The sequence below is a fragment of the Schistocerca nitens genome, chromosome 2, assembly GCF_023898315.1.
Source record: "Schistocerca nitens isolate TAMUIC-IGC-003100 chromosome 2, iqSchNite1.1, whole genome shotgun sequence".
In the NCBI taxonomy this organism is placed as follows: domain Eukaryota; kingdom Metazoa; phylum Arthropoda; class Insecta; order Orthoptera; family Acrididae; genus Schistocerca; species Schistocerca nitens.
The window spans coordinates 195835780-195851792 of record NC_064615.1 but is presented as its reverse complement, the minus strand read 5'-3'; the positions used below and the strand labels follow the sequence as shown (position 1 = coordinate 195851792).

Sequence of the window (16013 nt, the reverse complement as noted above, 5' to 3'; positions counted from 1 at the left end):
TAAATCTACTCCTGCATTACCCCTATTTGATTTTGTATTTATAACCCTGTATTCACCTGACCAAAAGTGTTGTTCCTCCTGCCACCGAACTTCGCTAATTCCCACTATATCTAACTTTAACCTATCCATTTCCCTTTTTAAATTTTCTAACCTACCTGCCCGATTAAGGGATCTGACATTCCACGGGTATGTCATCGTAATCTATTCCAGTACATTATCCTTTTGCCACCAGTTGAGTCAAATACTGAACGACTTCATTATTTGTTTTTAATTTTGGAGCAAAAACCTATCGATTTTCAATCATCTTATTTGTTTTAATTTTTTAGAGTAGGTCCCGTTTTTCTAGAATAATTTTCACTCTGCAACAGAGTCTGTGTTGATATGGAACTTCATGGAACATGAAAACTGTGTGTTGGACTAGAACCGAGGAGCTTCGTCTTTCGCAACCAATTTCCTTACCAACCGAGCTACCCAGGCATGACTTACGATCCTTCCTCACAGCTCTGCCAGTACCTCATCTCCTACCTTCCAAACTTCACAGAAGTTCTACTGCGAAACTAGCAGTACTAGCACTCCTGCAAGAAAGAATATTTCGGAGACGTGGCTCGAAAATTCATTCTGGAACCAGTCCCCAAGAGTGCGGCTAAGTCTTGTCTCCACAGTATCCTTTCATCCAGGAGTGCTGTTCCTGTACGTTTCGCAGGAGAACTTCTGTGATGGAAGGTAGGAGACGAGGTACTGGCAGAAGTAAATCTGTCTGGACAGGTTATGAGTCGTGCTTGAGAAGCTAAGATGGTAGGCAAAGGTCCCAGATTGGAGTTTTGGACCGCCACACAATTTTAATCTGCCAGGGAGTTTCGCTTGGTTTCCATGTGTGTGTTTTTTTTTTTTTTGTTCAAAGCATCCATTTCCTCTTCCATTCTTCAGAATTTTATGTCTGCACTGCATCTTCATAGTGCCTTGGTCTCTTACAAACAATATCATTCTTGGCTGATGGGGTTAATTTTCACAGTCACAGGATGGTGTCTTCAAACTTCGCCGTTAACGTAAATTGTGGAGTCTTCTGTCTTTACTTCTTGCTTGAAAGTTGCTCTCAATGTGTCCCTTAGTGTCATACAAATGGTTTCTAACATATCCGTCACTTATAGCTACATCTTGGTTCACACAATCTCTTTGCCCATCCTCTTCATAATCAACATTTTCGCGTTCCGTTGCTGTAACATCTTCCTTCACCTACATCTGACATGTCAACAGCATTTTAATCTCTTGACTAGTGGTTTCCTTAATTGTTTGCAGCTGAATTTTACTTATCTGCATACACACACACACACACACACACACACACCACACACCACACACCACATACCCATATGAAGATTTAGCACCAAATTTCTTACGTTTTTGCGTAGGCACCCAGGCATAGCATTCCGCTCCAAATATCACCAGTTTATCAAAAATACCTTCCTTCTTAAAAAATATCTCATTTGAGTTTTATCTTTAATTTTCGTGGGTCCAGTTCGATTCAGAATGTATGATGCAGCCAACACCGCCTGACCGCACAATGATTTTGACAGATATTCAGCAGGTCAGAGCGAAGCACGTGCCCTTTCACTAAGGAATCTGTTCTCCCTTCAGACAACACCGATCCGCTGAGGATTACACGGTACAGCAGTTGAATGTTTCAGCCCAGTTGAGTCAGCAAACTTACTGACATCTTTATTTTGTAACTCCTTGCCACTGTCTGTATGTAATACGTTCTCATTAACTTCAGCCTGAGCCTTTATCATTTTAATGAACAGTGTTAAATTTTCTTTAATTTCATCTTTCTGCTGCATAAGATTCGTTAGCCTGAAACTGGAAAAATCATTCTTAAAAGCATCGAAGTACCGATGACCCTGCAGATCATTTTCTTCCTATGGGCTACAAACATCTGCAAAAATTAATTCTCCAGGTTTAATGGGTTTCTGCACTCTTTCACCAACTGTTTATCATAGACGCACCCCTCACAAAAGCTGTTACGAATCGTTGTCTCTAGACAATGATCCTTCAAAAACGGGTGTACATATTATTATTATTATTATTATGACCTTTTTTTACCATACGATCTCTATAAAGTATCGTCAGTTTCAGCAACAACGGAAGAAAGTTGTCTGGTGACCTTCACAGCCAAGCAACAGCAGTTGCAATATTTTGAATGAAAAATATCCATGTTTTGCCATTGTTTTCGATTATTTAATTTACTTCTTTTTATGCTTCTTTCAGTTGCAGGATTCATCTGGGCAAAACTGGATAACTTAAAAATGTGGCTATTTCCATTTCTGAATAGTGAATATCTAAGTTCAGTAGTTTTCCATAGAATGTTCACTTAAATAATTTCCTTCATTGCATATCACCTGACATTTTTGAAAACCAACAGAGCTACTCTGAATGTGCATAGTTTAAAGTCTTTGAACATACAAAAATTTTACTACCACACATATTGAAATTAATTAGCTATTGAGCTTGTTAACTGCAAATTGTGTATGTGTGCGCCAAAACGTCTGACTAGTAATGTGAAAAAAAGTACTCTTAAAACTCTGATTACAGTATATGATCTAGAATCGCCTGTACTACCCTACTTTTAAACATGACATAACTGAACAAATTACTTTTGATACATGTGATATCAACAAAACAAAATTTCATGTGACTATTTATAAATCAGATTGAGTATAATGGATAGTTGTAAATAATATTCAGAATGACTGTTATGGCACAATCACACACAGTAGCTGGATCAGTCCATGTGAAATCAACCAGTGCTCTGGTTCTTGACATCTCAGATTTTTATAACTTTTGTACACTTATAGCTGTAGTTGTTTCCATGAAAAGTCTCAAACTACAGTTTTTTTAACCTTTCATTTTTAAGTTATTAATTTTTAAAATCTTCAAAATTATGATATTTTTGTGACATTTTGAAACCTTAAAATCACCATACCTCAGAAGCTACTTGACTTACAATGTAAAATTTGTGTGGTTTTAGTCAGTTTCTTAGAAGCTTTAAAAGTGTGTCACAATATTCATGACAATGTTGAATTTCTCTGGATTAAACTATTTTTAATTTTGAACATTTCAAATTAAAATTTTTTATTTTGAAAAATGTATATTTACTTGTACATCATTTGTTAATTTGTATGCCAAATTTCATGATGGTGTTTCAGTGGGAACTTACTGAAACAAATTTTATTTTACTGATAAATGCAGCACATCACATACAGTATGTAGGGCTTAGGACTTGTTACTACAGTGTACAACGTCAAAAACCAAATGAGATAATAAAATTAATATTATTATGTATTTAGTGACAATCAATTTATTACATTATTAGAATTTAAATTTAAATTCAAATTTGGCTTTGGCTATCCCATGTTAACTGTGAATATGTTTTAATATATGTACACCATAACAACATATGATCAAAAAGGACTACAAATAATTACTTAATTGTACCTTCATTTTAAAAATACATTAATATTAATCGACAGAATTCAATATATAATGATGAGACTGTAATTGTTAACAATAGGTTATCTGTGTACTGTTTATTCTTCTCCAACAAGAAAGCTGTTATGGTGATCCACTAACAATCTTATTGGAGTCCAAAACTATGCATTTCACTTTTCTCTGAAATTATATAACATAGTTCTCCCAAGCAGTAATGACATAATTGGTGGAACAATGTATTATTTCCTAATATAATCTGACACCTTTCACAACTCTTCATCTGATAGTCAATGTGTTCTTCCAGTGGCAGTTGTGGGATTTAATTTACAAAGTGTGAGGTTTTTTTTTATTGCAGTCAATTAATCTGGTCTTCTTGGTCATGAAAAAGAAAGAACTGGTACACAAGGAAGTATATATAAAAGATCTACTTCTAGTTTTTCATCTCTGGATAGCACAGAGATCATCGATCATTTGTTGTCATAAATACAAGAAATAAGCCGTGTAATCTATTCAAAATCATGCAGCACATGAATCCACTTGAATTTTGTGAACATCAAAATCCTTAAATCCCTTTGGCTTTCCTGATAAAAATAAATGCATGATACTTGTGAGTCCCTGTGACTGCTATAGCTTTATAAAATCTTTTGCCAAGCTCCTTTCTTATGCTGTATGATCATAATTTGTCACACAGAAGTGACTCATGGCATATACGCTTTACTTCACTCAAACAACTCTAATGAAATTAATACTTGATCATGTTGTACTTCAACAGGTGATTAATATGAATGTTAAGAAAACCACATCGACTTTTGTTTTATCTGCATTTATGAAGTCACTGGTTTGTTTCTGTATGAACATCCTCAAGCGACAAAGTGATACATATGTGTCAATGTCATGATTTTAAATGCTTAATTTCACTATAAAACATTGAACTGCACATGTCAGAATACACAAATACAATATTCTGTACTTCATGGGCTGTGCTTGGTACTTGTCGTATTCTGGCATTTTATTGGGCGATTAAGCATTTAAATCATGGCACCAGCACTTTTCTGCCACTTTATCCCATGAGCACAGGTACTCAAAGAGTTACACACGCACAAAGCAACCTGGTCCTCTTAGCTTCGCTAGTGCTTTGCTAATTTTATCTCAACAATTGATCTGTATAGAAGTGGATCACTGTCAATAGAAGTGGATGTTTTCGTTTTATTACACACACAAATACTGTTCTATAAATATGAACAGCTACCACTGTATATCAGAGGTTATATAAAATTGCAAATACATACTGTCCCTTACATTATTTATATTAATTGTTATATGACATACTTACTATAATTTTAAAATGATAAGGTGAATTGTGCTTAATTAGTACTCAATAATTTCATTTTAGCAGTAGTTTAATGAACTAGTGTGCAAAGCAAGTGCAGCTGAGGTAATGTCGGCAATACGAATAACAATAAAGAAATTTTTTCGTAGGTTCACTTTGGAAGAGCATAACGAAATTTGGCACACACATTAATGAACAGTGCACGACTAACATACTTTTTTCAGAACAAACAAATTCCAATTTTGATATTTTCAAAGGTATGTGACATCTTTCTTTAAACTCAGTATTTTTATTATTAAATGAAAACGACATTATTCAGTAAATATCTGTACGTTACAGGAGAGTCATAAATAAACCGTCTGGTAATGTACGTTTCGTGCCTCTCATGGTCTTTAGGAAACGAAATAATGACTGACACTGTTTTTAGTTACTGTCGATTTTTATGTTACTACATACACTCCTGTTGAAAAAACTATTTTACAAATCAATATAAATGTCAGTATTTGCACTCATCCGATGTCATATTGGGAAGTGTCGCTTACTGACCGCTTGGGGCGCTGCTACCGCTGTAGGCAACAAAATTGAGACAGAGTGTTGCGACTGTTACATTACACTGTGGTTTATTTGGAATGTTTACTAGCATCTCTGCATATCTGAACACATGAGTGATACGTATTCTTTGGCTACGAGAGGTTATTGTGTTACTGGGTAGGGTTTTAATAAATCTGGTCAAAGAGCACATATTTCGAAAGACTATAAGAAGGTTAATGAATATTTATAAATGAATAGGAAAGCGTTTTGAAATTATATTGAATCCTTTTAATGAGACAGAAATGAAACCTGACATACCGTAAACAAAGATTTTTTATTTGTGTTACCACATAAGTAAAATTAATCTTTGTACACAATCATTAAAGTACTCTTTACCTTTCTTAATAAAATACTTTATCTAATATTGGAGGGAATAAGAGAATTAAAATACTGAACACATGATTGGTAATGCACCCTGGATACCAGCACATAGGTATTGTTAGATGCAATGAAATCTTTACACTACAATAATTACTTGGCTAGCGCTTGCAGTAAAATAAACTGAATACAAATTACTTTTGCTAAAAAAATAAAAAAGGAGTAATTAAATAAATAAAACTTACTCCCATAAACACACACACACACACACACACACACACACACACACACACACACACACACACACATACACATACACACACAATCCAGCACATAAAATTAGTTAATGGTGGGCATAACCATAACTTTCCCAGTCGCAAAATTGCGAAGTAAATAACTATTCTGCATTAAATTCTCTGTGGTTGCAGATGAGAAGCTATGAAGCAAAACAACTGCACCAAATAATACAGAAATGCAGGAAAATCACAGTATGTGGTGACGAAACATATATATAAAACTTTATCTGTTTTTCAGATATGTAAATACTGTCTCAAAAATTGAAATTTATATGCGTGCAAGTAGCAAACACAATTTTTTCTGTTTAAACAACAACTTATAATACTAAAACTTCAGCAAAACATTTGAGGAAAATAAAAAAGATTAAAAAATTGTATTTTGCTAAAGGTGAAGTCTCTCCAAAAACCAATCTATTAGTAAGTAAACAAGTATAGAAGAACTTCAACTTCAACATGAGTTTTCAAAAGTGTTTCTCTATAAAATTCTCTTAAAAATCTTCCTTAATCTTCAGTCATATCTGTGAGCATTCCAACTGAAATTTCATTATCTCTGGAGGACGACCGCCTTCCAAGCTGCTCATTCAGCCATGCCAACCCTTTCTTCCTCCCTCTCCGCCCCCCCCTCTCTCTCTCTCTCTCTCTCTCTCTCTCTCTAGCCAACAACTGCTATCTCCCTCTCTGATCAACAACTGCTGACTCCTTCATGCAGCTGTGCTCTACCCAGTAACACGATAACCTCTGGTAGCCAAAGAATACTTATCACTCATGTGTTCCGACATGCAAAGATGCTACTAGTGGTAAACATTGCAAATAAACCACAGGCTAACGTAAGAGTCGCGACACTCTGTCTCAATTTTGTTGCCTACAGCGATAGCAGCGCCCCAAGTGGCCAGTAAGCGACACTTCCCAATATGATATCGGATGTGTGCAAATACCGACGTTTATATTGATTTGTAAGATAGTTTTTACAACGGGGAGTGTATGTAGTACCATAAAAATCGACAATAACTAAAAACACTATCAGTCATTATTTCGTTTTCTAAGAACCATGGGAGGCACGAAATATGCATTACCAGACGGTTTATTTATGACTCTCCTGTAACGTACAGATATTTACTGAATAATGTCGTTTTAATTTAATAATAAAAATACCGAGTTTCTGGTAAATACCAGAAGACCTGATGTTTTGCAGAAAGATGTCATGTACCTTTGTTCACTACACTTTCAGCTAAATCAATGAATGTGAAACGTAGGAAACCTGTACGGGATATAATACCTACACTATTTAACGTACCAAATAAGCCACCACAACTGTAGCCTAAGGGAAAACCTCACAGATGTGGTAATAAATCGTCAAACGCAACAAAACTATTTCGCAATACAGATGAAGGTAGTTCCATATTTGCTGCTAAATCTGAGCCAGAAACGGCTCCACAACTGTAGCCTAAGGGAAAACCTCACAGATGTGGTAATAAATCGTCAAAAGCAATGAAACTGTTTCCCAATACAGATGAAGGTAGTTCCACATTTGCTGCTAAATCTGAGCCAGAAACGGCAAGAATCTTCAAAACATTCTTTTGAAGCAAAAGTAATTACATTTACAAAAATATTCGTTTATTAGAAAGTCGAGGGAAGTGTAAGAATGGACGAATTATTAGATCCATAAAAAAATTGTGAAGTCTCAAGGAAAGTGCCTTTGATAATAACAGACAACAACAGAACTATATGCTTCTCATGTGTGAAATATGTTTATGTTGTCTTGTTTTCAGCGAAATAAGCTTCAAATACTCACATATTCTTCCTGAACGAGTTGTAGCTGTCATTACAGAATCAGTGCAAGTCGGCTATTTTAAATGTATTTCACGATGATTCATGTCCCTTGGCAATTTACTAACTTATGAAAGGCAAAAATATAATAACTATTTCGTTAATTAAGCAGAAAATAATAGAAAACTAACATTATCCTTACGACACATGTGACTATTTGCTTTCTCACCGCTTGGAGCGCTAGTGTCGCTCCAGAGAGTAAAGAGCTATGAATTGTAGCGGCACCACCGTTTAGGACAGGGAAAGTTAGTTTTGTGCAATATTCAGAGCACGAGTTACAGTCAGGTGCAGGCAGGATTGCAGTAAGTTACATATACCAGCAATTTCGAAGGCAAATAGGGGCCACAGGGACGTAGAACAGCCAGAGAGGGCAAACACAGCAGTTTTCATGTTGCAAGTCGCAGGCAGAGTGGTGCCGCTGGCCAACCTAAGTGTTATGAGTACGTGAGGTGAAGGGGCACATTAGCGAAACAGGGATGCACAGCCGAGTATACATAGGTGCCATTTTCTAATAAGATTCATTCAAGTGTGGTACTGCCACCCTGACCTAATTGGAACTCTGCAGCTGGTGTACAATGCCAACACGACACAGCGTTGCGTTGCACAGGTCGCTGGGGTGCTACCTCAGCATTGCGGGGCCCTGTGACACAGATCGAAGTGAATGGAGCACTGTAGTGGAAGCAAATAAAACGTTTTGAAAGTTCTCGCCGAGTTTTAATACGGCAACTCCTGGCACCCATCCACTGCATTTGCTGTCTTCATGCCAATTTGGCGTCTGATACCAATACAGAATAAACTGACGAATGAAACAATTGAATAGTCGTTTCATGTAATGTAAACCTCTTTCACAACCATTTCTCCTAATATGTACCCCTTTCAATATCTATCGTTGTACCTAATGAAGGCGTGCAGCCAAAAACCGGTTAGTAACACAAAATAATAAATATTATAAAATATTATACCAGCATCATATTTACGTTCTCAGTCAAATAGTTGTACAATACTTCCCCAAAAAATCAATCTTCAAATGAAAGAATCAAATAATCTCATTCGCTAGCTGGTTTTAACTTACACTTCTTGCTGACAAGATTTCTTATAGTTTCTTTTAAAAAAATCGTGGGGTCACATAACCTAGCTATAACGCCACAAGTGAGTAAGCTATCTGTCAGACGATACGGCTTAAGACATGTACATTTTTCGTAATGTCTCCACAACGAATAAAGTTATCTGGAAATGTATTTCGCCAGCTTCACATGCTCAAGAAACGGCGTCTGATGACAAGAAATAAACAATGTGATAGGTACTGTTTTTGATGAGATCGTCTTTCTGTGCAATCGTTTTCACTTCCAACTAATAAAAATTCCGTTAACCATTATTTTACGAGTCTTGGCGGATTTACCAACTAAAGTGCCACTTGTTTGACCGGACGCCAATGATAATTTCAGGCGAGGGATCGCCGGATTTCAGGCATGAACGCTCACTAAATTCATGTCGGCTGTCCACTGAAACAACTGAAAAATTAGGGCGAATAAGCCCATACAAAATAATTACGTCTGCCACGTCTCTGATTATTATATGTGGGCGCCTCAGCACGCTGTTGGAACAGATACATTTTTTTATTTCAGAAGTCTGTAACTTGAGCCCATCTGTGATATCTCGTACTCCTATGTCACTGTGGTGACAAACACAGGTGTAACGAAAGCCTTGCCGTAGGGGAAAAGCGATACAGGACGCATAGTGGAGTTTCATATCTAACGTTATCGCATAGCCTCTAGAACAGAACATTTTGTAGCACGATGATGGTTGGACTGAATGTTGTGAGTGACTTCTGTCTATGTGTGCAGGACGTGCAGAGATCATTGTCCCCGTATGGCGACTATGAAGATCCCGTCAGTGAGCTGAAGAAACTGCTGATTGCGGAAGGTTTCCAGATTTCGCACTGCGCGCCTGGAGCCATGGAAGTCGATTTGGGATCTCGAAAGGAGTTCAGAGGTGAGCATTTGCCGTAGTTTTCTGGTACAAGCAACAACAGTGTCATTACGGAAGTAATTATGTGACACGTCTTTTTATCACGTGCAAATTTAGAACACGTATTACGAACTTTTTTTTTAATTTTTTTAGTTTGATGGTGTCCGCCACGAATTCCTCTCCTCTGCTAGCTTTTTCATCTTAGAGCAGAACTTGAAACATATGTCCTCAATTATTTGTTGGATGTACTCCAATCTCCGTCTTCCTCCACAGTTTTTATTCTCTGTAGCTCCTTCTAGTACCATGGGAGTTATTCCCAAATATCTTAACAGATGTCCTGTCATCCTATCCCTTTTTTCTGTGAGTATTTTCCATGTACGTTTACTTCTTTCCTCTCCGATTCTGCGAAGAACCACCTCATTCCTTACCTTACCCTTACCCTCTACTTTTCAACGTTCTTCTGTAGCACTACATCTCAGTGGCTTTGATTCTCTTCTGATCAGGTTTTTTTACAGTCCATGTCTAACTACCAAACAACGCTGTTTGAAACTAGCAGTCTTCTCTTGGCCAGGAAAACCCTTTTTTCCATTGCTAGTCGGCTATTTATGTCCTGTTTGCTCCGCTCGTCTTGAGTTATTTTGCTGACTTTAGTAACAGAATTTCTTAACCTCATCTACTTCGAGATCACAAGTTATGATGCTACGTTTCTCACAGTTCTCGTTTCTGCTACTTCTCATTACTCTCGTCTTTCTTCGATTTACTCTCAATCGATATTCTGTTCTCATTAGGTTGTTCATTCCATTCAATAGGTCCTGCATTTCTTCTTCTCTTTCACTGATGTTTGCAATGTCATCAGCGAATCTTAACACTGAGGTCCTTTCACCTCGAATTTTTAATTGCACTGTTGTGCCTTATTGTGTTTCCTTCATTGCTTCTTCGACGTATAGATTGACCAGCAGGGGTGAAAGACTACGTCCTTGTCTACACTCTTTTTAATCCGAACACTTCAGTCTTTGCCTCGCAGTCTTATTGTTCCCCCTTGATTCTTGTACTTGTTGTATAGTATCTCGTCTTTCCCTATGGCTTACCCCTACTTTTCTCAGGATTGCAGCATTTTACATTGTCTAACTCCTTTTCCAGATAGAAATATCGTATGAACATGTCTTTTTTTTTTTTCTTCAGTCTTGCTTCCATTATCAACCGCAACATCAGAACTGCCTCGCTGGAGCCTTTTCCTTTCCTAAAGCCATACTGATTGCCAACTAACAGAGCCTTGATTTTCTTTTCCGTTCTTCTGTGTATTATTCTTGTCAGCAATTTGGATGCATGAGCTGTTAAGCTAATTGTGTGATAATTCCCGGGCTTTTCGACTCTTGCTAATCTTCGAAATCGTGTGGATGATGTTTTTTCCGAAAATCTGATGGCAGGTCGCTAGTTTCCTTATCTCTTGCCTGTTGACTCCTGTGTCTTTTTCTGTCAAGTCATCAGTTAAGTTCTCCCCTTCATAGAGGTCCTCAATGTAGTCGTTCCACCTAACGCTCACTCTTCTGCACTGAACAATGGAATTCCCATTGCACTCTTAATGTTACGCTGTGATGGGTCGCATCGTGTTAGTGTCGTATACTGCATTGTGGTTTCAATGATCTTTAAATATACTTCAAATACAAATGGAAGTTAAAATTACTATCGTTAATCCTTGTGATAAAAACTGATGTTATTTCGATAAAACCACATTAATACTCAAACACAGTTACGACACCAACAGTACTCTGACGCTATGTGAATATTTTTAACTACTGTATTTGTGAGCAAAACCGTAAATGGTTTTGTGTAAATTACTTCTACATACATCACTGCGAGAAATTTCAGTAGAGCATGAATTAATAAAGTTCTCAGGGATTTCACTCGTAAATGAATTCGTTTGTGTGTAAAGATGTATTACACGGTTGCTAATACTGACCTGGCAACTAGCCTGTATTTTTAATTAATATTCCGTGATTGCTGAATGACGAATACGGTAAGTTGAACGTTCTCGGCAATAGTCCGGTACGACCACTGCAAAAAAAGAAAAAACAAAAAGCAAGAAATTTTATTGTTAAACATTTACCTTAAGCCTTGGATAATGATTGAGTGAACATTTTTAAGTATGTAGGCTTGAACAACCGTAATCGTAAAAATTGGTTAGGCCGATAGCAATGGCGGCCAACTATAGAAGAATGAAGCTACGTAAAGCTATCGTAAATATCTCAGATGAGGGCACTATATTACAAATAAAAGAAGTTTTTATAATTAACAAATGTACTACTGTATTACGAAAGCGCTTCAGTAAATAATTCATACAGTTATTGTTAACAGACCTTTATTTTAATGAGAGCTATTACAATAGCGTCCGTCTAGGCCAGCGGCAGTTTCAAGAGAGCTAGAGCCAGTCTTTGTTCGCTTGGACAAAAGAAGGAAAGAATAGTAATTATTAATGTCTTTTGGAGAAAGAATCTGAGATCATACACTCATATGTAATTGTTCATCAGCGTCGCTGATCAACTTTTATCACTCGCTTCACACGATTTCTTTCGTTTTCTGCAGCACTTTCAGTGTATCACACAGCTCAAAAATTATTCTGTCGGTTTTCCAGTAAATCCTAACCAAGAGGCTGTACAACGCTCTTGCTTTTAATTTCACCGAAGGCTGTTTCGCCTTTTCTGTATGCTGAGTCAGTCCCTCGAACAATCACTTCTTTATCGATTTCTTCACATTTTTCATGCAACCATTTCGCCATATCATACCTGCACTTCCTGTTTATTTTCTTCCTAAGTGATTCGTTTTCTATATTCCTGAATTTCTTTAAACCTTCTCACCAAATGCATATAAGTGTTAACCCTTTTGCATCGTTAAGTGACCGCCATCGTGAATCTATAGGGTTAAAGCAATTGGACTTAACTTCCTTTCCAAACACTGTGTTGTATTAAAGAAGAGAATAGAGTTATAAACTGGAATCATTAAGCTATAGGAATAGTATGTGAACAGGGTCGCTAGGCCTAATCGGACAATTAATTTCCGAGTAGTTTTCAATACCTTCGGCACGCAGATAAAAAGGTAAAGATTGGGATCAGATGAGAACATGTTAGCAACATCAGTCACACAAAATCTTCCTTACTTTTAAAAAAGAAATAATTGCTACATTATAACGTCTACTAACTGATCGTCTTAAACAAAATAGGCGAGACTGGAGATAGTTGCGCAGATTTTGGTTTTTATATTTTTTGTTCAATATTTTGAGAGATTCTGACTGCAGCCGATAGCTTCCACCTTTTGGCTACAAAATCATGTAGCACCCATTATTTCAGTAAGTGTGTAGGTAAGCACAAAAAAATCATTTTCTCCGAAAGCTAACAACTATGTCAACGAACTCCAGTGTGTGTTAGTAGGCATACCCCTAGAGGTTAGTAGGCATACCCCTAGGGGTGAGTTAGCACAAGCAGGTATTCATAGAGATACATAGACAGAACATACGAATTTGAGAGGAAAAACATTTTATTTTGTTAGAACTTGAGGTAACTTCTATTTCAAAGAATAAATTGTTCAAAAAAATAAATTCCTCGTGAAGAAATAACACTTTATCAGAAATAAATACTGCTTAAATGTATAAACAATAGTCTAAACTTAAATGTGTGAACTGTAAGGTTCTATGGGTTGCACACAGCCGTACAGTGCGTAACACGTGCTCGCCAGCCAACCTATCCGGAATGCTGACAATTCGCTTGGTCAGTACGCATGCGTGCGGCCGCAGTGCGATGCAGGGAGTAGGCAACTGGCTGCCGTCCGCAGCGTGGAGCCTTTCGATATGACCGTAATTAGGTTGTCATACACAGTGATGGTGAGTGCGCCTAGCGTGCTTGTTTTATAATCAGCCTTTGTTAATAAAACTGTTTAGACATACTTCTCGGTGTTTGCATATTGCCGTACATCAAGGACCTACCGCTTACAAATCCTGACAAATATTTGGTCTAATTATCATCCGAGGCAACAACACAAACAACCCCCTTATAGATCAAACAATGAATTGTTCAAGAGAAATAAATTCTACTTATTATTATGGCCACCTATAACTAATTTAACCAGAAATGTAGTACACGAAGGAATTAATGACGTTAGCTGCGCGTGAGCATTGATTTAAATCACTAAGGAAAGTTGAAAATTTGTACTGCACCAGGTTTCGAACCCATGTCTCCCTCTAACTAGGCAGATGCGTTCACCACTATGCCATCCAGACACAGTGACCAACTGCACTGAATACCCAGGCGCCCCTCTCATCATACCCAAATCCTCATCTTATCACCCTACTTATGTAGTGTCCTTTGACCATTATTCTCGCTATGCGTGGCGTTTCGCCAATTCCTGTAAGAGTTCGAGCGTGGTGTGCATCCGCACTGAAGTGATCAATTGTTCGTCCTCGCCTTAATTATACAAGTACTTCCCTCCACGCTCGAATCCTTCCGTGGTTCGGAAAAATGCAATGAGTAATGAGGATAATAGGCAAGGGGCGCTACACCAGTAGTGTGTGGATAAGTTGAGAATTGAGTCTGACGGGAAGGTTGTTAGGGTAGTCTGTGTCCAGATAGTGGAGTGATCAATGCATCTGATTAGTAAGCAGTGGACCCAGGTTCGAATCGCTGTCTCGCACAAATTTTCAACTTTCTTCATTGATTTAAATCAGTGGCCACTGGCAGGTAATGACATTAATTTCTTTGCGTCTTGATTCATAGTGGCTGCAGAATCAGAATAGTGTCTGTCCTTTTGGACATGTGCGAAAGGACAAACACCATATATAGAAATGTTGGAGGTGGGTGGTCATTTATTTGAGCAGGTGTGTTCAATTTCTTCACAATCTTACATTGATCATATCGAGCTCAATCATATTCGTTTACCCAGCTCCAGTTTTTGCCCTATTTGATCATGTTGGACACGCGAATCTCATTGTCAACTGTCCTGACAATATTCCCAGGATATTTACACGGAATTCAGGGTGATAAGGTCTTTTTCTGTGTGACCTGTTGGCATATTTTTGACGTTCTGCAGGGTTAGCGGGACCTGTCGAATGAGAACTCCCACCACCGCCTTGACAGGAGGCTGACGGTGAAAGCTCTTCACCAACATTAAGGAAGACCAAGCTGTCGTCATTTCCGCCACAGCTAATATTTGACACGCTGTCATCAGAATTCGCAGAGGAAAAGAAAAACGACGTTTTCTGGAAAGGTTTTCTTTCCTCGATTTGTGAACATTAGCCAAGGCTGCCTTTCTGTCAGCACATGCCTTTTTCTTCTTATTCTCTCTTTCATCATCAGTCTGTCTTTCATGAGATGTCTTTTAGAATAGCATTGTGCATTATTTTTTGTCCATGACTGGACTGCTGTCGTGTTCCCGCTGTGGGGAAAGGACGAATTTCTTCCAGAGTGGTGCGTATTTATTCATTGTGAACAGAAATTGGTTCTTTTTTAACTAACGGTAGAGGTGGCTTCAGATGGTGTGGGTGTGGGGCGAGTTGTCATAGGAATGCCAGCTGATCCCATACCTAGCTAAGTCTGCTAGCTCCAATGCGATATCAGAGCTGTGTACCATCTAGACACTTATGTCAACTAGCCCAAGTCTCCCCTACTTCTTCAATGAAATTCATTAATCACTGATCGAAATGATTCCTAGAATATGGGGCCCTAGAACGGTTATATTATTCAACAACACTTTTTAAATCACTTCTCATAAGTTAAAGTTTGTATTACTAATTCAAGTGACAAATTCAAACCAATATGAACATCGAAACCTGCTGTTATCTGTAGCAATGTGATTTTCAGATCACTTGGAGAAACTTACGTGCTGCAACATCTTATAGACAAGTTGAATAATTTGGTTCAAACTCTTCAACACTTTAGTTATTAATAAACCAAATCATTAATTCCACTTTTATCGATTCTCAGAAACTTTTAGGATCAGGAAAGAGGTTACGAGACTACTCTCTATCTCAAAGGTTAATTTTCTCAACACTTTGCTTGCACTCTCAGGTCATATGTCATGGCCCCCCTCACTGCTGCCGTCCAACTCACATTGATTTAGCGCACTTTCCGCTGGGTGCATCGGCTGCCCTCACACGCTGTGATCACGGAAACACCACGCAGGAGTTGGCAGCATCAAGCACTTCTCATGTGATC

At 37.8% G+C, this 16013-nt stretch overlaps 1 protein-coding gene across 1 annotated transcript in view; it reads left to right on the top strand.

Moving 5' to 3' along the window:
- Positions 1-16013, top strand: part of LOC126234918 (uncharacterized) — a 128572-nt gene that overhangs the window by 82166 nt on the left and 30393 nt on the right. The window contains exon 4 of the mRNA XM_049943658.1: positions 9690-9837. Coding sequence (XP_049799615.1) covers positions 9690-9837 — 148 coding nt within the window. The remainder of the gene's footprint in view (positions 1-9689; positions 9838-16013) is intronic.